At 52.6% G+C, this 23,010-nt stretch overlaps 1 protein-coding gene across 2 annotated transcripts in view; it reads right to left on the bottom strand.

Annotated features, from left to right (window-relative positions):
- The window catches only part of NHSL3 (NHS like 3), a 35,166-nt gene extending 18,209 nt beyond the window's left edge, over nt 1–16,957 (bottom strand). Inside the window, exon 1 of one of the 2 annotated variants that reach the window (XM_010348201.3) lies at nt 16,574–16,957. In XM_010348201.3, coding sequence (XP_010346503.2) covers nt 16,574–16,799 — 226 coding nt within the window. In that variant the 5' untranslated portion in view covers nt 16,800–16,957. Of the gene's footprint in view, nt 1–3,940; nt 4,150–16,573 lie in introns of those variants that run through there. The other variant, XM_039474300.1, reaches the window with a different exon arrangement.
- Between the last annotated feature and the right edge of the window lie 6,053 nt (nt 16,958–23,010).

The following is a 23,010-nucleotide window of genomic DNA, read 5'->3' as shown; positions in this document are numbered from 1 at the left end:
CTTTCTTTGCCCCGAGGACCTGCAAGCACCTCTATCATAAGATGACACCCATTTATTCCTAAATGGATTAAGGTCACAGGCTTTGTAATGTGACAGGCTTGAGTTTGAATCCATACTCAGCCATCTCCTTGCTGTGTGGCCTTTGGAGAGTGACTTCACTTCTCTGAGCTTCAGCTTCCTCATCTCTAAAATGGGAGAACAGCCACTCAAAGGACAAATGAATTAACTCATGTAAAGAGGCAGCACAGGACCCTATTTTTTTTTTTTTTTTTTTTTTTTGAGACGGAGTTTCGCTCTTGTTACCCAGGCTGGAGTGCAATGGCGCGATCTCGGCTCACCGCAACCTCTGCCTCCTGGGCTCAGGCAATTCTCCTGCCTCAGCCTCCTGAGTAGCTGGGGTTACAGGCACGCACCACCACGCCCAGCTAGTTTTTTGTATTTTTAGTAGAGACGGGGTTTCACCATGTTGACCAGGATGGTCTCGATCTTTCGACCTCGTGATCCACCTGCCTCGGCCTCCCAAAGTGCTGGGATTACAGGCTTGAGCCACCGCGCCCGGCCTAGGACCCTATTTTTATCTCTGCTACCATCTCCCAGCCAAGCAGCCTCAAGCACAGAAACCCACTCAGCTCCCTCTGGCCCTTACTCTCAACATCAGGTTAATCCCGGGTCCCATCAATTCTGCCACTTCTTCCAAAGTGTCTCTGCCACTGCCACTCCTCTCCACTCCCACAGCCCCCACCCTGTCCCAGCCCTCACCTCATCACCTCTCCCCTGGATTACTACAACAGTCTCTGAACCTCCACTCTCACCACCCCACCCACCCTCAACCTGTCCTGCCTGCACCTGCCCCCAACCTAGAGCCATCTTCCTAACACACCACTTTTGTAGGCTCCTCCCTTGCTCAGGCACCTTCACTGGCTCCCTATGGCCTGCAGACTCCAGTCCTCTCTGCCTGCCTTGTACTCTCTCCTTCCTCCTCTCACAGACTGATGAAATAGACAAGTACTCAAGCTCCAATCCCCATTTGGGCCTGTCACAGCAGAGGCTGAGGCCGAGGATGACTTAGGATCTCAGCACAAGTAAAATCAAAGGTACTGAGGTTTACATTTGTAATGGAACCTCAAGAGAAGGACCCTTAACTACTTTTCCCTTCCACCTCCGTGCTCAGTCTCAACTCCATAGCTTTTTTTTTTTTTTGAGACAGAGTCCTGTTCTTGTCACCCAGGCTGGAATGCAGTGGCTCAATCCTGGCTAGCTGCAACCTCTACTTCTTGGGTTCAAGCGATTCTCCTAACTCAGCCTCCGAGTAGTTGGGATTACAGGCTCCCACCACCATGCCTGGCTAGTTTTTCTATTTTTAGTAGAGAGGGGGTTTCACCATGTTGGCCAAGGTGGTCTCAAACTTCTGACCACAGGTGATCCGCCCTCCTCAGCCTCTCAAAGTGCTGGGATTACAGGTGTGAGCCATTCACTTTTTTTGAGAAAGGGTCTCAAGCCCATTCACTTTTTTTGAGAAAGGGTGTCACCCTGTCACCCAGACTGGGGTGCAGTGGTATGATTGGCTCACCATAGCCTTGACCTCCCAGGCTCATGTGATCCCCTCACTTCAGTCTCCCAAGTTGCTGGGACCACAGGCACATGTGCCACCATGTCCAACTAATGTTTTATTTTTTGTAGAAATGAGGCAGGGGGTCTTGCCATGTTGCCCCAAACTGCTCTTGAACTCCTTGGCTCAAGCGATCCTCCCACCTCAGCCTCCCAAAATGCTGGGATTACGGGTGTGAGCCACCTTGCCTGACCTCAACTCCATGCCTTTGCTAGAGACCATACCCCACAGCTGAAAGGAATCCCCAGTTCTCTTATTTAATCAACAGTTTAGGACTAATTTCAATTCTGTGGTTACTTCAAAGACCAAATTAGGACCATCTCCTCAATTTTCTAAAGCTGACCCCAACCCAGAAGGCTTTTGATATATAGTCTAGAATATTCCTAGCCCCCACACTTAATTTCTGTGTGTCTTGCCATTACTTTCTAACTTTTTTCAGAACACTTTAAAGCCTGAGTTGACTCATGAATTGCAGCAGGAGCTGGAAGCTCACAAGGGTTGCTGGAGGCCCCAGGCCACTTTCTCAAGGGCCAGTAGGCAAGGGAGACTATAAACACAGCCTTCTTATCTTCTCTCCCCCATCACATATGGTCACAAGTCTGGACCCACAGTTCCTAGGAAACCATCAGATCCATGCCATCAGAGGACAGATGAAGAGCCCCAGCACTGCCCCCTTAGTGCTGATTCTAGGAGAGACAGGTAGGCACAGACAGGACTTTCAGGACTGCTGGGGCAGGGAGAGTGCTGGAAGGTCCTGGAGATTCTCATTAACACTTATCTTCTGAGAAATCCTCAAAGAGCCTAACTGAACTTAGTTAACCCTTTTCTTACTGTCATTTTGATTATATTACTACCTCAAACCACCAGAGGCAAATGACCTTGGACAAGTCCCTCTTTCAGGGACCTCAGTCTCCTCATCCATGAGATGGCTAGCCAGATGGTAAGAGTCCCAAGAAGTCACCTAAGGCTCCAGATTTCACAGACAGGCCCCCTGTAGGAGCCAGGGTGGTCCAGAGAAGCGAAAGGAATCTGCTCAAGGTCACCAGAGCTTATTCCAGAGGTTCATTGAGAAGAGAGGTCCCCCACTTCCCAGCCCAGGCTCTTTCCACCACCCACTCCATGGAGCGATGAGATCATCAAGCTCCGGTTCGGAATCTCTAGGAATGTGGGCCATCCTGGGAATACACCCGTGGATTCTCCCACCACAGCAGGGCCCCCTTCACCCCACCTCCTCTGGGATTTCCTCACTCCCCCAGACCAACAGGTACCCTGAGGGTGCCTGCCTATGTTGAAGACCCTCTATCTTGGGGAGGAGGAATGAATCCATCACCCTGCCCTTCCCCCATCTCTGGATTCACCAGTAAGAAAACGAGGCACTCTCGGTGGCCCCTCCTCCAGCACCCCTCGGGGATACCCTGAACTGCCGCACTTGCTGGGGGAAACAGGAATCCCATCTCCCCACCCTGGGGTTGGAGGCCTTCCCCGTTCCCTCCCCTCCCCCTTGGAGCCTGGAATGTGACCCGCGGAGGGATCCCGCAGCAGCCGGCAAGGGCTGCGTTCCAGCTCGGTGGCTGCATTGAAAGGGGGGAGATGCGGCGGCGACCTCGGGGACCGCGGGGGACGGAAAGGAGAGCGGAGAGAAGCCTCGGTGGCGAGGGTGGGGGTAGGGGGGGAGCCAAGAAAACCAGTCCGACTCCCGATCGCGCCAGATGGAGGCGGTCCCGAGCCTCCAGCTTCTTCTCCCTTCCACCTTTGTCTCCCCTCCCTCCTACAAACTTTCAGCCTTCAGCCTGTTGGGGTCTAAGACCTGGGGAATAAGCGTGTGTGTGTCAGAGTGCCTTAGGGTCTGCTGTGAGCCTGAGTGGGAGTCCGGTTGGCTGTTCAGTTACGAACCTGTGTGTACATCTGTGTGCCTAAGACGCTGGGCAACCGTACCCACATGACCGATGTGTGTGAACGACTGTGTGCCTGTGTCTGGATTTGTGCGTGGGTGTAGTCCGTGTGGCTGTGTAAACTGCATGCATAGGTATACATGTACCTGTGTCTCAGGCTCTGTGCGTCCTACTGCGATGGTGCGAGGGTGTGGGTGTGATGGTGTATATGCTCCTGTGTCTGCGTGTCCGTACATCTGAGTGGGTGTCGTGCGTGTGACCGTGTAAACTGCGAACATGTACGTGTGTCTCCGTGTGCCTGTGAGGGGTGGGGTGTGCGCGGGGGTTCCCGACCCCCCACACTCACACCCTCCAGGCCCCGGGAGGGGGCAGCAGCGGTGGCGACGGCCGCAGCAGGGACCCTCCTCCCTGCCTGCCCCGCCCCCACCCCGGCCCCTACCTGCGGGCCGCTTCGCCGACCGCCCGAACCGCCAGAAGCTGCGGACCCGGGGACCGCTGGGGGCCTTCCTCTTGTGGTGTGAGTTGCCCATGGCGGGCGCGGGAACTGGCGTGGGAACCCAAGCGCGGCCCAGCCAGCCCGGCCGCCGGGCCCGCAGCCCCGGGAGGGAGGCAGCGAGACTCGCGGGCGGGCACCGCGGGCGCCCCCAGCCCCAGCTCGACCACGCCCCCGAGCTCTGCGGCCAATGGCCAGGCCGGGGGTGGGGCCGGATAAGGGGCGGGGCCTGGCGCGCATCCCGTCGGCTCCGCCCCTCCCGGGACCTGGGAGACCTGCTGAGCCGCCCAGCCTAGAACGCTCAGGGGAAGGCCCGGCCGGTCCAGGCGGAGCAGGAGGGTCGCCCGCTCTCTCAGCCCAGAGGCTACCCACCGCTCTGAGGGGTGCAAGGAAGCTGGGAGAAGACGGGTCTGAAGCCCTGCTGCCGCTAGAGCCCACCAGTCACCTCCCCATGAGTGTCACGTGCGTGTGTGTACAAATGTATCGAACTGACGTATTTCTGTAGTTATGATGTTCAAAATAATAGTAGCACCCTTTTACTTAGTGTTTACTATGTGCCAGGATCTGTGCTAACTGCTTTCATGCATTACTTCATTTTATCCACAATACAATTGTGTAAGGTAGGTACTTTTTTTTTTTTGAGACAGAGGCTTGCTCTTAGGTTGGGGTGCAGTGACGCTATCTCAGCTCACTGCAACCTCTGCCTCCCGGGTTCAAGCGATTCTCCTGCCTCAGGCTCCTAAGTAGCTAAGATTACAGATGCACTCCACCATGCCCGGCTAATTTTTGTATTTTTAGTAGAGACAAAGTTTTGCCATGTTGTCCAGGCTGGTCTCGAACTCCTGACCTGGTGATCCACCCGCCTCAGCCTCTAAAAGTGCTGGGATTACAGGTGTAACGTAAGCCACCATGCCAGGCCTAGGTAGGTACTTTTATCATACGCATTTTACAGATAGGGAAATTGAAGTTCCTTGAAGTCAACTCACTGGCCCAAAGTCAAACAGCATTAAGCTACAGATCCAGGACTCAGACCCAGACTGTGATACCCACTGCTCCATGCTACCACCTCTCCTGCTTAACCTTATCACTGCCTGACCTTGAAGGCGAGCATGTAATTGAACATTTGTAATTGAGTCCTTGAGTGTGGCTGTGTAGTTGTGTATCTGTGACCCTGAACATGTGGGTTCCTCTCTTTAGAGTTCATCTCTGTATGAGCTGTATCCATATAATTGAGTCTGTTTTCATGTCTGGATGAGTGCTTTTGTGTATTTGGCTATGTAATTGTGACTGTCTCAGGGTGGGTGAATATCACTGATTTTTGTGTATTTGAGTAATAGTTGGCCTGTGTGCATGTATGGGTAAATATGTTTATCTTTTTTTTTGTTTTGTTTTGTTTTTGTTTGAGACAGAGTCTCACTCTGTTGCCCAGGCTGGAGTGCAGTAGCGCCGTCTTGGCTCAGTGCAACCTCCACCTCCCAGGTTCAAGAGATTTTCCTGCCTCAGCCTCCCAAGTAGCTGGGATTATAAGTGCATGCCACCACACCCAGTTAATTTTTGTATTTTTAGTATCATGGAGTTTCGCCATGTTGGTGAGACTGGTCTTGAACTCCTGACCTCAGGTGATCTACCCACCTCAGTCTCCCAAAGTGCTGGGATTATAGGCATTAGCCACCGTGTCCAGCCAAATATGTTTATCTCTAAGACTGTAATTACAGCTGGGTGCAGTGGCTCATGCCTGTAGCCCCAGCATTTTGGGAGGCTGAGGTGGGAGGATCTCTTGAGCATAGCCATTCAAGACCAGCCTGGGCAACATAGTGAAAGGCCATATCAACAACAACAAAAAATTAGCCAGGCGTGGTGGTGCCTGGAGTCCTAGCTGCTCTGGTGGCTGAGGTGGGAGGATTGCTTAAAGCCAGGAGGTCAAGGCTGCAGTAAGCAGAGATTGTACCACTGCACTCCCAGCCTGGATGACAGAGAGAACCCATCAAAAAAAAAAAAAAAAAAGAACTGTAATTACATGTGCTTTTGTGTGCCTGTATGGCTGTGCAATTGTATTTATTGAGTATATGCCCATATCTCAGTTGGTTGTGTATGTAATGGGACATGCAGGCACACAGATATGGGTATGCGAAACCAATCACATCAGTGTGCCTCTGTGGAGCTGAGTGCCCCTCACTCATCTCCCCTTATACTACCCTTAATTTTTCTTTTCTTTTCTTTTTTTTCAGTGATATTCTTTGCTATAACCTTAGTTTTTCAAAGCTGAAGCCAAGTCTTACCTCTTCTAGAAGTCTTCTAGGCTGGGCATGGTTGCTTATTCAGATAATCATAGAATTTTGGAAGGCCAGGCCGAGCGCAGTGGCTCACGCCTATAATCCCAGCACTTTGGGAGGCCAAGGCGGATGGATCACTTGAGGTCAGGAGTTCAAAACCAGCCTGTCCAACATGGTGAAACCCTGTCCCTATTAAAAAAAAAAAAAAAAAAAAAGAATTTTGGAAGGCCAAGGCAGGAAGATCACTTTAACCCAGGAGTTCAAGACCAGCCTGGGCTACAGAGTGAGACCCTCATCTCTACAAAAAAAATTGTTAAGGGCCGGGTGCTGTGGCTTATGCCTGTAATCCCAACATTTTGGGAGGCCAAGGTAGGTGGATCACTTGAGGTCAAGAATTCAAGACCAGCCTGGCAATCATAGCAAAACCCTGTCTCCACTAAAAAAAAATAATAATAATTAGCAGCCAGACATGGTGGCATGTGCCTGTAGTCCCAGCTATTCCGGAAGCTGAGGCAGGAGAATCACTTGAACCTGGGAGAAAGAGGTCACAGTGAGTTGAGATCAGGCCACTGCACTCCAGACTGAGCCGCAGAATGGGAAAAAAAAAAAAAAAAAAAAAAAAAAAAAAAGAAAGAAAAAAGAAAGAGAAAGAGGTAAAAGCTTTCTTCTAGGCTGCCTGGGGCTCCCACCTGTGTCTTCATCACAGGTGTCCTGTGTCGAGGGACCTGCCCAGGGCCCCACTACGCTTCTTTACCATCACTTCTGCCCTGTCTCTCCAACTAGAAGCAGCCTGGTGGAACAGAGAGAGCACGGGGCTGGAAGTCTAGAGCCCCCAGTTCTAGGCCCCACATGGCTTATCCTTTCTGCACTGGAACAAGCCCCTCCATTGCACCATGCTCCTCCTATGCCAGATGATGGCTCCAGCACACCCTGTTCCCTCCCTGCAAAATGGGAGAGTCAAAGCTAAACCCAACTCTCTCTGAGGCCCGTCTCTTGCTAGAGTCTCAGGTTGACAACAGTGCAGTCCTTGAAAGGCTGGCAAGTTATTCACCCATAGAAAATATTTAATGACCAGACAATGTGTACCAAGCTGCATGTAATTTGCACAGAGAAAAGGGTCCTAGTGTCAAAGCTGAAAAAGACCTCAGAGATCTACTAGCCAATTCCCTGAATGTATACAGAGAAACTGGGGCCCATAAAAAGGACAGTTAGTATGGGGAGCAGAGGGAATACCTACGGATAAAGTCTAAATTTCTTGGCATAAGTTAAGTGAGGACAAGTATGTGAGGAGTCTCAAAGGATGTCTGAAGTGTGGCAGGTACCTTGGCCTTCACAGGAAGCCTTGGAGGAGCTGCCCCTGGCCACCAGTTCAGACCTCATCTCTGAGATGAGAGTCTTCTCATTTTCTTTTTTTTTTTTTTTGAGACGGAGTTTTGCTTTTGTTACCCAGGCTGGAGTGCAATGGCGCGATCTCGGCTCACCGCAACCTCCGCCTCCTGGGCTCAGGCAATTCTCCTGCCTCAGCCTCCTGAGTAGCTGGGATTACAGGCACGCACCACCACGCCCAGCTAGTTTTTTGTATTTTTTTAGTAGAGACGGGGTTTCACCATGTTGACCAGGATGGTCTCGATCTCTCGACCTCGTGATCCACCCGCCTCGGCCTCCCAAAGTGCTGGGATTACAGGCTTGAGCCACCGCGCCCAGCCTCATTTTCAGAGCTACAAGCACACAAAACTGCTTGCCACCCTCCAGCACACAACTCCAGGCCTTCACACCTGCCATCCCATCTTCCACCGTGGACTGAAAGGTGCCTTCTCATCCTCAATGCCCTGCTCTACATGCTGCTCTTCCATGAAGTCTTCCTTGTACCCGCTCCTCCCCCAGCTCAGTGCTCCCTTACTGAAAGCCCCATATGCATTCCTGCTGCCTTCTGATATAGTACTGATCACACCTCAGGACTCGCCTGCACCCCGTGTAACACCTTCCCAGCCTTCAGACAATGGTTTTAGTATCTGCCTTTCCCACCAGAACATAGTTTCCTCAAGAGCAGTGATTGTCTAACTCCTCTTAGTAACCCCAGGCTCAGCACACAGTAGGTGTACCTATGTGTTTAATAGAAACTGGTGGAGGTGGAGATGGTGGGGCTTGTAGATTAGCTGTAGTAGCAACACTGATGCTTGCATACTGATGGAGGTAGTGATGATAGTGCATAAATACTTTCACTGCAAAGGCAGCGTTAGCTCCAGGATCCGGTGGGAGGAGTACTGCCCACTGCCAAGAACATAGGAGAGGCTAGGCTAGGACTGGTGGGAAGAAGTAGGTGGTATGGAAGACACATGGACCAGAACTCCAGGAACCACAAGAATGAGCTGGAATGCCTCGTGACCCTCTTAGAAAATGGTGGGGAAGGCCAGGCGCAGTGGCTCATGCCTGTAATCCCAGCACTTTGGGAAGCCACGGCGGGCGGACCACCTGAGGTCGGGAGTTCAAGACCAGCCTGACCAACATGGAAAAACCCCATCTCTACTAAAAATACAAAATTAGCCAGACGTGGTGGTGCATGCCTGTAATCCCAGCTATTTGGGAGGCTGAGGCAGGAGAATTGCTTGAACCCGGGAGGCGGAGGTTGCGATGAGCCGAGATTACGCCATTGCACTCCAGCCTGGGCAACAAAAGCAAAACTCCTCCTCAGAAAAAAAAAAAAAAAAAAAAGAAAATGGTGGGGAAGACCTCACCTAGCTAGACTTGGAGAGGGGGGTGTCCTAAGCAGACAGGAGGCCTCACTTAGTAATCTCTCTACCAGGAGCCAGCTGGGAATCACGTACTTTGCTGCATGATTCAGGGTTTAAATCCTCTGTGGGCTGAGCTGTCTCTGTCTCCCCTTCCATGCCAAGCACAGAGCTGGGCACCCTGTGAGTGGGGCTGACAGTCCTTTAACAAATCAGCCCCGCAGAACAGTGGAGCACAAGGGCATAAAGTACAGTGGGGTATAACTTAACGATGGGGGAGGCGGACAGAGATTTCACTCCTCCTACCCAAGGAAGCTGCAGGAACTTGGCTGACTTCCCCAAGTCTGCAAACGGGCTGGAGGTGGCCTTGGGGTCTGCACAAGGAAGGTGTGTGTCCCTGCTCCTCCAACCCTGCCATGTTCACTGTGGCCCAAATAACATACAATGCCTCCTCTTATTCGTTTTCTTTAGCATGTGACAGGCCATGAGCAGCTGAGACAGCTTTGAGGGTCTGGAGAGAGAGGGATTTCCAAGGAGCAGGTGCTGAGGGGAGACTCTCACTCTGCCTTCTGCTGACAAGAGAATGCAGATTTTGGGGGCCACAGGGCTTGGCCACCCCAGTTCAGCCCTTGCCAGGAGTCCTGCTTCAGGGACTGCAGGGAGGGAATACTGGGGAGGGAGCACACTAATTGAGAGCCCCTTTCAGGCCCGAGGGGAATTTCCAAGAGAAGGGTGAGGGAGAGACAGCTGGAAGGAGCCCCTGAAGGTGTGGAGGGAAGGGGAGGGCAGGGGAGGGCAGGGGAGACTCCCTTGGCCTTGCTTCCTTCTCAGCTCTTCCCACCCCTGGCAGAGGCACCTCTCTGGGATGGGATTTTCCATTTGAAGTCTGAACAAAGGAGTGAGGAAGCTGAAGTCCTGGCATGTGCGGGCTCCTCTTCTGCCTCTGCCTCTGCCTCTGACACTAGATTGCCATGTGACCTTGGGCAAGTCACTTCCTCATCTGGGCCTCAGCTGCCTGCCTGTATGTGCCATGAGAACTCCCTATGACATCTCGGGCCATCAGCTCCAAGAGTCTAGGATCCAGAGATGCCCATCTCTGGGGGCCCAAACTGGAGCATTACCTATCACCCAAGGCCACTTAGCCAGGCTTTGTGCTGGCCAGGGCAGAGGGAAGAGTCAGTCAACCCAGTCTCTGCCTTTCTGAACACTCAAAAGAGTACAGCAATCCCTGGACCCCACAGAACCCCAGATAACTAGCTGGTCCCAAGCCCCTAGCAGGTGCCTTGCCTGATGCCAGTGCCACAAACCCTTCAATCCCAGCTTACTTTCATACTTCCATTTTAGCTCAAGTGCTACCACCCTGGGGAAGGCATCCCTGACCTCCCCCAGAAATCGCTGTGCTTCCCCTTGTCACAGTTTTTAACCATTAATGCTTGTTCAGTGTAGTATTTTCCCCCTTACACACACACTCGTTGTGAGGTTCATGGCCCAGGTCTTTGTCTCTCTTATTCATCCCCAGGACAGTGCCTGGTACATAACAGTTACACAGGAAATATTTGTGAAATAAATGAGTGAGACACCCTCTCCCATCTGGACCCTAGGAAAAAAATGTCCATCCTTTCACAAGAGTTTAGGGGAGACAGCTACCCTGCCACACTCTTTATTTTTTACATTTCTAGGAAGCCAAAATGTCACATTCTTATTGAGAAACCCCAGATTCCTCTAGGGAAACCACTCCCCTATTGGATGTATCTCATAGCAGAGGGAACTCAGCCCCTATTACGTTGGTCCAGGTCCCAAGTAAGGACAGAGGTGCCCTTTACCCAAGAAGAAAGTGGCCGGAAAAGCATATTCTGTCCAACCTCAACTCTCTTAAGCATCTTGCTCTAGGGTCTGGAGGCAATAACTTCCCCTGGGAATATGACAGAGACGACACTGACACAAGGCCTTGAGGGCTGAATAGGAGTTCACTGGATAGCAAAGTGAAGGGGAGCACATCCCAGACAGAAACAGCAGCGTGGGAGATGACACAGAAGGGAAAAACACATAGAGTGTTTACTGAAGGGCAAATAGATACCATCCTGACCTCAGAAGGGCAAGGTGCCCAGGACCCCAGAGACTTTGGACTCTCACTTTGCTTTGGAGCTATCTAGGCCCCTTCCTCAGCAGGGAGAAAACGCATTATTCATAATGGACTCTCCTTACCTACCTTCCTTTTGAGTTTCGCTATGTTGCCCAGGCTGGAGTTCAGTGGCATGATCTCGGCTCACTGCAGCCTCTGTCTCCTGGATTCAAGTGATTCTCCTGCCTCAGCCTCCCAAGTAGCTGGGACTACAGGTGCCTGTCACTAGGCTCAGCTAATTTTTGTTTTTTTAATAGACACAGGGTTTCACCATGTTGGCCAGGCTAGTTTCAAACTCCTGACCTCAAGTGATCCACCTGCCTCAGCCTCCCAAAGTGCTGGGATTATAGGTATCAGCCACCACTCCCGGCCACCTTACCCACCTTCCTATGACATCCAGGCCACTGGGTCTCAGTGTCTTCTCTGGCTAGTGGGAGGTCAGCTCTCCTTTCCTGGACAGAGCTCCCATCCCCATGCCTAGCCCCCAGCCCTTACAAGCTTGCTCCCTCAGCGCATTCTCAAACCCACAGAATCTTAGAACTAGCAAGAATCTCAGAGGCCATTAAACCCCATCTTTGTCAAGGCAGGGCATGTCTGGTCCCAAGAGGGACAGGACTTACCCAAGATCATACAACAGAGCAGAATTCAAACTCAGCGTTCTCTCCGCAACTCCACGCCATCCAAGGACAGTCCTCCCTGAGTGGCCAGAGGGAGCTTGGAGAGGCCACAGTGAACTCACTGCAGTTAGCATGGGGCTAAGTCACCTAGGCCTGGGAGGGTGGCTCTCAAATTCTCAGTATCAGAGCCACGCCCACTCCCACCCCTTAGCCACTGCCCACTGCACAAGAGAAACCCTCAGGAGGACTACATACCCCTTTCCCTAAAACTGGTTTTGTCTAAGACTCTAGAGAGGTTACCCCCTCCAGAGTCAGAAACACAGCCATCATCTGGATCACAAGGTCAGGAGTTCAAGACCAGCCTGTCCAATAACAGTGAAACCCATCTCTACTTAAAAAAATACCAAAAAACGGTAGCCAGGTATGGTGGCCCACGCCTGTAGTCCCAGCTACCTGGGAGGCTAAGGCAGGAGAATCACTTGAATCAGGTAGGCGGTGGTTGCAGTGAGCTAAGGTTGCGCCACTGCAGTCCAGCCTGGATGACAGAGTGAGACTCCATCTCAAAAAAAAAAAAAAAAAAAACCCATACAGCCATCATGATATAATTTTGATTTTTATAGAGTGTGGCCTCTGGAAGGAGACTGAGTGGCTCCACCTTTGTTATGCTGTGAACCCCACTTCCACATAGATGATGACCTTGCCTGCCTATTCCTCCTGCATTCTCATCACCTTGAATAGTACCTAACACTAAAGAATATGTCTTCTTCAAATAAATGAAGCTGAGTGACCTTGGGCTGTTTACTCTCATCCCTTTTTCTTACCTACAAATGGTGATAACTGTGCACCTCCCAAGTTGCCGTAAAAACCAGGCAAGACTTTGATGAAAAGGCCTGGCCAGGGTAAACATAGCATGTAGCAGCTTCCTGTTACTTCTCTTCCCATTCAGATTAGCAAGGACCCTGCCCTCCTTCTGTAGGCTGCTCACCTCCTCCAGAAAGCCTCCCCTGATTATCTGCTGGGCTCCAGTCCTGGCATCTATCCCAGAAACACTTCCTACCCACACACTTGTCTAGAGTCCAGGTGGTATTTCTGGAAGATATGGATTCCTGTTTGTTTTTGTTTTTTTAACTTTTTCTTATGTCTGAGTCTTCCTGTAGGAAAAGGTGAGACTTTACCCTCATGAATCCCCCTCAATAATAATCATCATCATCATCACGGGCATCTGAGGCTGTTTTCCAAACATGGATCAGGATGAACTTAGCTAATGCCCAAGTCCTCAGCAGCATAACAGCAGCAGAAACCTGCTGCCAGCTGCACCTTGATCCACAGTTCATAACACACTTGCACGTCGGTTAGCTCATTTGATCCTGGAAAGGCCCTTATAAAGCCAGGATTTATTATCCCTATTTTACAGATGAGGAAACTGAGGCTTGAAGGGGTGAATAACCTGCCAGCATCACGTGGCTTGAGAGGAGCAGACCAGGGCAGCAGAGTTGTTCTTAAGCCTTAGAGCCCATTCCTTCCAGGCTGGGTACTTAGAGCTCGGGTAACTAAACTTATAAACACAGTCATAGCAATCCCTTGCGTTTCTATGGCAGCTTCTCTTTAATATAATTTTCTTTTTTTTTTTTAAGCCTCACTCGGTTGCCCAGAGTGGAGTACAATGGCACAATCTTGACTCACTGCAACCTCCACCTCCTGGGTTCAAGCAATTCTCCTGCCTCAGCCTCCCGAGTAGCTAGGACTACAAGCACATGCCACCACACCTGGCTGGTTTTTTGTATTTAGTAGAGATGGGGTTTCACTATGCTGCCCAGGCAGGTCTTGAACTCCTGAGTTGAAGGAATCTGCCTGCCTTGGCCTCCCAAAGTGCTGGGATTACAGGCGTGAGTCACCACACCCAGCCTTATTTTGTGTATACACACACACACACACACACACACACACACTTTTTTTTTTTGCGATGGAGTCTTGCTTTGTTACCCAGCCTGAAGTACAGTGGTGTGATCTTGGCAGTGACCTCTGCCTCCCTGGTTCAAGCAACTCTCCTACCTCAGCCTCCCCAAGTAGCCAGAACTACAGGTGCGTGCCACCATGCCCAGCTAATTTTGTATTTTAGTAGACACGGGATTTCACCATATTGGCCAGGCTGGTCTCGAACTCCTGACCTCATGATCCGCCGGCCTCGGCCTCCCAAAGTGCTGGGATTACAGGCATGAACCACCATACCTGGCCAATTTTCATATGCTCTCTTGTGAGAATCTTGGTGAGACAGAAAGGTCACAGCCCCATCAAGGCAATGCCAAGCCAGAGGATTCCCCCTTTCTTCTCCACAAGACGGTGGTGGAGTTCAGGGAGCCCAAAGAGAAGTTGCTTTTCCTGCATCATGAGGCTTGCTAGTAGCTGGGCCAGGATTTAAACTCTCATTGGCCTGACTCTGATACTCTCCCCACTCTATCAAGTTCCCTCACTTCTCTCTGGGCCATTTCCCATCTGTAAAGTGAGTTGGATGAGAAGATCTTCAAGCCTTACCTGCTGCTCTATGTCTTTGGGAGAATCATGAAAACAGTCTCCACTTTTGAGGCAGGTGATTTAAGTTTAAATCCTAGTTTGGTCAAATCAGTCACTCACTGTCTCTGACCCTCCATTTTTTCATCTGCAAGTGAGACCCTGACACATTCAGACTAATCAATAAATGTTAGACTTCCTCTCTTCTTCTAAGTCTGTGCAGGGTAGTGAGGTCAGCAAGGGAGTTGTGGAAGATTGGTGCTCAAAATTCCATGACAAGCTCAGTTTTTCCATCTTATAGTAGGAGAGTCAGATTAGAGAAATCAAGACCTGCATCTCACAGGTCTTTGAGCCAGAGATTGGAACTGAGGAGATAAAGATCTCCTCAGCAAAGACCCCTGCCTGACCTCCCAAGGAATCTCCTGTGTATCCCTTCTCACCTCTCCCAATCTCCATTCTGAACATTCTCCCTGAAAGAGTTAAGACTTCTTAAGGCTTCCCCTTCCTGGCCAGCGTTGCCAGTGGAGATTAGAGGGATCAGATTCATTTCTCTTAATAAACAGAAAAAGAAGTGGGGCCAGGCAGGTGACAAGGAAACAATTGCAATAATAGAAGGCTGAAGTAAAAGGGAACAGGACTTCCACCGGTTGTACTTGGGGCCACCTCCAGACCTGGGGAAACAACAGCCAGGGGCAAGGAGGTGTTGCCCATGCACATGGGCTCAAATCATGCTGACATGCTGCCCAGAAAGCCCAGAGCCACCTGATACCAGACACAAGGTGAGAGGGAGGCCTGGACACTGACCCAATGACCCCAAACCCAGGCTGTTGGAGCAGTGACCTACAGGCTCAGCTTTTCCAGACCCCTGCCTCCCAGGCTGGTCTCACAGAGGAAAAAGATCCACTGCCCTGGAGCAGACACTGTTAGTCCACTAGCCTTCTGCCTGCCAATTCTGACAGTCCGACCACAATCCCTCCTGCTGCAATGCCCTCTTGAATGAGATGGGGATGACTTCAGACTGAATCCCAGTGGGGCAGCCCTGGGGCAGACTCCATGTCCTGTTAGGACTGCAGAGCCTCTGGAAACACCCCTCACCCAAATCCAATCCTTCCTCAGGCTCTGGCCCAGTCATCCCAGCCCCAGCACCCTCACTTCTATTTGTGGCTGGGCTGCAGAGAAGCAGGGCCCTTATCCAAAAGGAAGATCAGGCCGGATACAATCACACAGGAAGCTTTCCACACTCTTCCTGACCCCTAAAGTGTTCCTTCTAACTCTCCCAGAAGAGGTGGTTAAAGGACACTGGGAGGGTAAACACAGGCAGAATGGGATGGGCCCGCACACCCGGCCATTTCCTCACCTCCAGCACTGCAGCAGCAGTCTAGGAAAGGTGGACTTCCGACGATGGCAAACCCCATGGGAGCTCCACCCTCTGCAAAGACTCAAGCCCTCCCCACCGAAGACAGAAACAGGGAAAATGAGGAAAGGCCCACGAAAGAAGCTAAAAGTGACCCCAGCAGGGATGGGCCAGGTGGGCTTCGCCTCCTTTCAGGTTGCCCATCCAGGCCAGAGGAGGAGCCCAGGGGCTCAGAATCAGAAAGACTGAGAATTAGCTATTGAATTTTCAGTACCCACCCCAACCTCTCAACAGAGAGGCAGGTACAGCCTCTCTATTGAGCTTGGGCCTCAGTTTCCCCCATCTGTAAGCACACTTCCAACACTGGCATGTTTCTACCAGGGCTGGAAGAAGGAGTGATGGGGAGGGGTGGGTTGGTTCACCTTGGTGAGCTCACCAACCTAGGAAGTGATGTTTGTGGTCTGGCCCAGGTAAGCGTGAGGGAGGCCAGATGGGAAAAGCCAGCACTGTTAAGAAGCCAAGGCAGGGCACACTGCGCTCCATGCTGGGTCCTTTGTAGGGCTGGAACTCTTTATGAGTGCGGTTGACATTCCAGGCCCGGAGGGTCCCCACCAGAGACCCAAGGCCACCTGTCTCTCATTGGCCACTGGCCAGCGTTAAGTCTCTGACCCCCTGACTCAGCAGAGGGCAGAACCTGGGTGAGCCTGGGGGAGGGGGAATCTCCTCACCGCCCTGAAGTTGGGCTGCCAGCACTTCCTGCTCTGCCAGGGGACCCCAGCCCCGGCCGGGGGTCCCCTCCCCTCAGAGCAGGGCAGGACCGGGTCTGGAAAGCGCGGAGGGCAGCTCAGGGTGGAGGTGCTCGGACTCAGCCCTGTCCTCACCCCCTCCGACACGCCGCGCGCGGACCCCTGGCAGAGCCCCCGCGTCCGTACCCTCGGCGCCGCCCGGCGCTCAGCCCAGGTGCCGACCGCCTTACCTCGGCCTTTGCCCTTGGCCCTCTTGGCCTTGTCCTCCGCCTTCTTGGCCCGGGGGGCGGCCGGTTCAGTGCCCTCGGCCCCCGCCGCCTTCTTCTTGCGCCGCTTGCCCCGCAGCCAGCTGAAAGCGCGGCGGAGGCCGGAGCGGGACTTCTTCCTGCGCGGGGGGCCGCCGGGGTTCCCCGGCTCCTCGGCCGCAGGTGCGGCGGGGGGCGCGCGGGCCGCCATGGCTGGCCGGCGGGCGGCGGGTCAGGCCCCCTGCGGCGCGGCGCCCATGCCGGAGGCGGCCGCCGGGGACGCGCGCCCCGAGAAAAGTTTGGGCGGCGGAGGCCGAGCGGGCGCGGAGAGCGGGCGGCGGGAGCGGCGCGGGAGGGGCCGGCCGGGCGGCAGGCGGGGCGGAGGCTGGCGGGGAGGGAAGGAGCGGGGCGGGAGCGGCCGCGGGGCGGGAGCGGCGCTGCCTGATGGCCCCTCCCCGTCTCCCCCAGGCCCCGCAGAGGGTGAGGTCCGGTCCCGAGAGGAGGGTCCCGGGAGCCCGGGGTCGTGCCCCCTGCCGGGGCCCGAGAGGGCTGGTCGTGGGGCCGCCCGGGCTGGTGCCCCGCGGGAGGTCGGCTCGGAAGAGGGTAGTGTGGGGTGGGGACGGGAAGGGAAGGCCTCTGGAAAGGGGGAGCCAAAGGCTGGGGTTGGACCCCAGGTGTCGGTATCCGAAGTTTGGGCTGGGAACAGACGGGAAAAAATATTGCTGGAATAAGGGAATGTGGAGAATTCCTTCCAAGCCCGGACAGTGTTGGGGGGGGCGTGCGCCAGGAACAGAGGCTTCAGACACGCCCAAGACCTGTGACCCGCAGTAGGCATTTCCCTCCCATCTGCTGACCGTGGTCGCCTCCTCGCTTTTTGCCACACCTTCCCCCAGCCTCCAGCTACCTTTGGTGTGCTGGGGCCCAGGCCCCCTGGGTTCCCGCTTCACCCTTTGGTGGCAGGGATGACGCTAGCCCTTCCTCCGTTTACCCTCCGGCTAGGCTTTGAGGCCCCAGGGCACTCCTGCCTGGATCGGGAGTTCCCAGTGAGATGCTCAACACTAATTAGGGTTGAACTCTGGGCAGGTGAGAGGTGTGACTGGGAGGCTGGTAGGAAAGGAAGCCTTTAAGAATCTGAAATTGCTGTGCTCATTGCCTCCAGGTCTCTGGCTCTGTTACAGCTGACCAAGCCCTTTTATATCATCTGATCCCACGAGGAGCTAAGAGGGAAGGGAAATGGAGGCCAGGAGGGGACAATGATTGCCCAGGAACTCAGAGGTGGTCATCGGCATAGAAGTCATGATGGGCATCTGGGTCTTGTCTCTGCCTGGTTCGAGGCTTCAAACCCTAATGGCTAGAAATTGCACCGGGGGCCAGCTGTGCGTTCAGCACCCTTGAACCCCCTCCCTCAGTCCCCAGAGGGTTTTGTGATGTCCTTACCAGTGGGGTGACCAGAGTCACCCAGTCTGACTCTAGTCACAAAGCTTTCTCCTGGTCCTGGTCTCTACGAGGGCAGGGGCCCATTTGTCTGGGCCACCCAGCCCAGTCAGCCATGGCACACTGTAGATAGCACTCACCATGATATTGTAGGATTACTGGAGTGCAGTAGGATCTCCCTAACCTGCCTCAGCCCCCTCCATGTCCCCAGGGGCTCAGCTGGTGAACCTGGGCCATCACGAACACTTTCCCACCTGGGGGCCCCAGGGCAGACCACCCAGTGTCCATGCCAGGCCTCAGTTTCCTGTCTAACCACCATTCATTCAGATCCAGCCCACAATCCCAGAGCACCTGTTCTGGATCAGGAACCAGCCCTGTCCTCTGAGTGCTCTTGGCCCGGCCTAGCACTAATCCTAAGAACCCAATCTCTTCCTCTGTTAGTTGGTAAGGGAAGGAAATGTAGGGAATGCAGTTTTCTTTTTTCTTTTCTTTTCTTTTCTTTTTTTTTTTTTTGAGACGGAGTTTCGCTCTTGTTACCCAGGCTGGAGTGCAATGGCGCGATCTCAGCTAACCGCAACCTCTGCCTCCTGGGTTCAGGCAATTCTCCTGCCTCAGCCTCCTGAGTAGCTGGGATTACAGGCACGCGCCACCATGCCCAGCTAATTTTTTTGTATTTTTAGTAGAGACGGGGTTTCACCTTGTTGACCAGGATGGTCTCGATCTCTCGACCTCGTGATCCACCCGCCTCGGCTTCCCAAAGTGCTGGGATTACAGGCTTGAGCCACCATGCCCGGCCAGGGAATGCAGTTTTCAAAGGAAAAGTGTTACAGGTGCCAGGCATGGTGGCTCACACCTGTAATCTCAGCACTTTGGGAGGCCCAGGCAAGTGGATCACCTGAGTTCAGGAGTTCAAGACCAGCTGGACCAACACGGTGAAACCCCTTCTCTACTAAATTTTAAAAAAAAATAAAAAAATAGCTGGATGTCATGGCGGATGCCTGTAATCCCAACTACTTTGGAGGCTGAGGCAGAAGAATTGCTTGAACCCAGTAGGCGGAGGTTGCAGTGAGCCGAAATTGTGCCATTGCACTCCAGCCTGGGAAAGAGTGAAACTCTGTCTCAAAAAAAAAAAATGTTACAGCCAGTGCTGAGACTTGTAGAGAGAATGATGTGCAGGGTCTTGGCCTGTTGAATAAAGTCTGATTGTAGGGAGAAGGAAAGGCAAATACACTCATGGCTTTTGGCAGGGGGTAGTCAGCAGAAACATGTCAATCTTGGCTGCTACTAAACCTTTCAGCAACTCCTTTTCCCAGTGGCCAGGACTGGCTAAATAATTTGCACCACACATTGCAAATGAAAATGCAGGGCCCTTTGTTCAATACTTTATTTTATTTTTATTTTTTTATTTTTTGAGACGGAGTTTCGCTCTTGTTACCCAGGCTGGAGTGCAATGGCACGACCTCGGCTCACGGCAACCTCCGCCTCCTGGGTTCAGGCAATTCTCCTGCCTCAGCCTCCTGTGTAGCTGGGATGACAGGCACGCGCCACCATGCCCAGCTAATTTTTTGTATTTTTAGTAGAGACAGGGTTTCACCATGTTGACCAGGATGGTCTTGATCTCTTGACCTCGTGATCCACCCACCTCGGCCTCCCAAAGTGCTGGGATTACAGGCGTGAACCACAGCGCCCGGCCTGTTCAATACTTATTAAGAATTTCGGCCGGGCGCGGTGGCTCAAGCCTGTAATCCCAGCACTTTGGGAGGCCGAGGCGGGTGGATCACGAGGTCAAGAGATCAAGACCAATCTGGTCAACATGGTGAAACCCCGTCTCTACTAAAAATACAAAAAATTAGCTGGGCATGGTGGCACGTGCCTGTAATCCCAGCTACTCAGGAGGCTGAGGCAGGAGAATTGCCTGAACCCAGGAGGCGGAGGTTGCAGTGAGCCGAGACTGCACCATTGCACTCCAGCCTGGGTAACAAGAGCGGAACTCCATCTCAAAAAAAAAAAAAAAAAAAAAAGAATTTCAAGGCCTGCCACAGTGGCTCACTTCTGTAATCCCAACACTTTGGAAGGCCCAGGTGGGAGGACTGCTTGAGCCTAGGAGTTAGAGACCAGCCTTTGGCAACATGGTGAGAGCTCATCTCTCCAAAAAAAAAAAAAAAAAAAAAATTGTTTTTAATTAGCTAGGTGTGGTGGCAAGGACCTGTGGTTCTAGCTACTCACTCAGGAGGCTGAGGTGGGAGGATCCCTTGAGCCGAGGAAGTCAAGGCTATAGGGAGCCATGTTTGCCCCACTGCCTTCCAGCCTAAAAAACAGAGTGAGAGCTTGTCTTAAAAAAAGGATTAAAAAAAAAAAAAAAAAAGGATTTCAAGGCCAGGCGCGGTGGCTCAAGCCTGTAATCCCAGCACTTTGGGAGGCCGAGGCGGGTGGATCACGAGGTCAAGAGATCGAGACCATCCTGGTCAACATGGTGAAACCCCGTCTCTACTAAAAACACAAAAAATTAGCCGGGCATGGTGGCACGTGCCTGTAATCCCAGCTACTCAGGAGGCTGAGGCAGGAGAATTGCCTGAACCCAGAAGGCGGAGGTTGCGGTGAGCCGAGATCGCGCCATTGCACTCCAGCCTGGGTAACAAGAGTGAAACCCCGTCTCAAAAAAAAAAAAAAAAAGGATTTCAAGAGTCAATAGGCTGGGCAAGATGGCTCATGCCTATAATCCCAACATTTTGGGAAGCCGAGGTGGGCAGCTCATCTGTAGTCAGGAGTTCGAGATCAACCTGGCCAACATGGTAAAATCCCATCTCCATTAAAAATCCAAAAAAAAATAGGCCTGGCCTGGTGGCTCACACCTGTAATCCCAGCACTTTGGGAGGCCGAGGTGGGCAGATCACCTATCACCTGAGTTTAGGAGTTCGAGACTAGCCCGGCCAACATGGCAAAACCCCACCTCTACTAAAAATACAAAAATTACCCAGGCATGGTAGCAGGTACCTGTAATCCCAGCTACTCAGGAGGCTGAGGCGGGAGAATCGCTTGAACCGGGGAGGTAGAAGTTGCAGTGAGCTGAGATCATTGCACTCCAGCCTGGGTGACAAGAGTAAAACTTGGCCGGGTGCGGTGGCGCACGCCTGTAACCCCAGCACTTTGGGAGGCTGAGGCGGGTGGATTGCAAGGTCAAGAGATCAAGACCATCCTGGTCAACATGGTGAAACCCCGTCTCTACTAAAAATACAAAAAATTAGCTGGGTATGGTGGTGCGTGCCTGTAATCCCAGCTACTCAGGAGGCTGAGGCAGGAGAATTGCCTGAACCCAGGAGGCGGAGGTTGCAGTGAGCCGAGATCGAGCCATTGCACTCCAGCCTGGAGCCTGGGTAACAAGAGCGAAACTCCGTCTCAAAAAAAAAAAAAAAAAAAAAAGGCCGGGCGCGGTGGCTCAAGCCTGTAATCCCAGCACTTTGGGAGGCCGAGGCGGGTGGATCACGAGGTCATGAGATCGAGACCATCCTGGTCGACATGGTGAAACCCCGTCTCTACTAAAAATGCAAAAAATCAGCTGGGCATGGTGGCGGGTGCCTGTAATCCCAGCTACTCAGGAGGCTGAGGCAGGAGAATTGCCTGAACCCAGGAGGCGGAGGTTGCGGTGAGCCAAGATCGCGCCATTGCACTCCAGCCTGGGTAACGAGAGCGAAACTCTACCTCAAAAAAAAAAAAAAAAAAAAAAAATTAGCTGGGTGATGCATGTCTGTAGCTGCTTGGGATGGAGGCAGGAAAATCGCTTGAACCTAGGAGGCAGAAGTTATAGTGAGCTGAGATCATGCCTCTGCAATTCCATCCTGGGTAACAGAATCAGGCTCCCTCTCAAAAAAAAAAAAAAAAAAAAAAAAATCAGCCAGGCACGGTGGCTCACGCCTATAATCCCAGCACTTTGGGAGGCCAAGGCGGGTGGATCACGAGGTCAAGAGATCGAGACCATCCTGGTCAACATGGTGAAACCCCGTCTGTACTAAAAATACAAAAATTAGCCGGGCGTGGTGGCACATGCCTGTAGTCCCAGCTACTCGGGAGGCTGAAGCAGAAGAATTGCTTGAACCCAGGAGGTGGAGGTTGTGGTGAGCCAAGATCGTACCATTGCACTCCAGCCTGGGTAACAAGAGCAAAACTCCGTCTCAAAAAAAAAAAAAAAAAATCCCAGGCACAGTGGCTCAAGCCTGTAACCCCAGCACTTTAGGAGGCTGTGGCAGACGCATCACCTGAGGTTATGAGATCGAGACCAGCCTGGCCAACATGATGAAACCCCATCTCTACTAAAAATACAAAAATTAGCCGGTTGTGGTGGCGGGCACTTATAATCCCAGCTACTTGGGAGGCTGAGGCAGGACAATCACTTGAACCCAGGAGGTGGAGGATGCAGTGAGCCAAGATCGCATCACTGCACTCCAGTCTGGGTGACAGAGTGAAACTTCATCTCAAAAAAAAAAAAAAAAGAAGCAACAGCATAACATTCAACTAAGCACAGGGCCTTTCTGAGCACAGGGCCATGTGTGACTACACAGTTGGCATGCCTCTGAAGATGGCCCTGCCAGCATCTCATATAATTCCTCAGGGATGTCCCCTCAAACTAGAATCTCCAGGAATCAACCCACAGATTGGATCCTCTGTTTGGAGGTGGAAGAGGGAAGGGGAATGAGGAGCAGTCAGGGTTGTATTCCCTTCACTGCTCCTGACTCCAGCACCCAGACATTCTCACTTCCCACCCCCAGCTCATACCATCCTCAGACCAGCAGCCCCAGCTCTCCCTCTTGGCCCCTGGCCTAAAGGACAGACATGCTTCTGAGCCACTCAGAGAGGGCTAGCCTGGGAAGAGCTAGCCTGTGTCTCCACGGCAGCTGCATCCTGCTCCCTGGATTAATGATTGCTCAGCTCAGCTACATGTCTTTGCTGGCCTTGCAGGCAGCTGAGGGAGCTGACTTCCCAGCAGTCCCTGT

Source organism: Saimiri boliviensis, chromosome 11 (assembly GCF_048565385.1).
Source record: "Saimiri boliviensis isolate mSaiBol1 chromosome 11, mSaiBol1.pri, whole genome shotgun sequence".
NCBI lineage: Eukaryota > Metazoa > Chordata > Mammalia > Primates > Cebidae > Saimiri > Saimiri boliviensis.
Note: the sequence above shows the minus strand (reverse complement) of the source record. Positions and strands in the feature narration are given on the sequence as shown.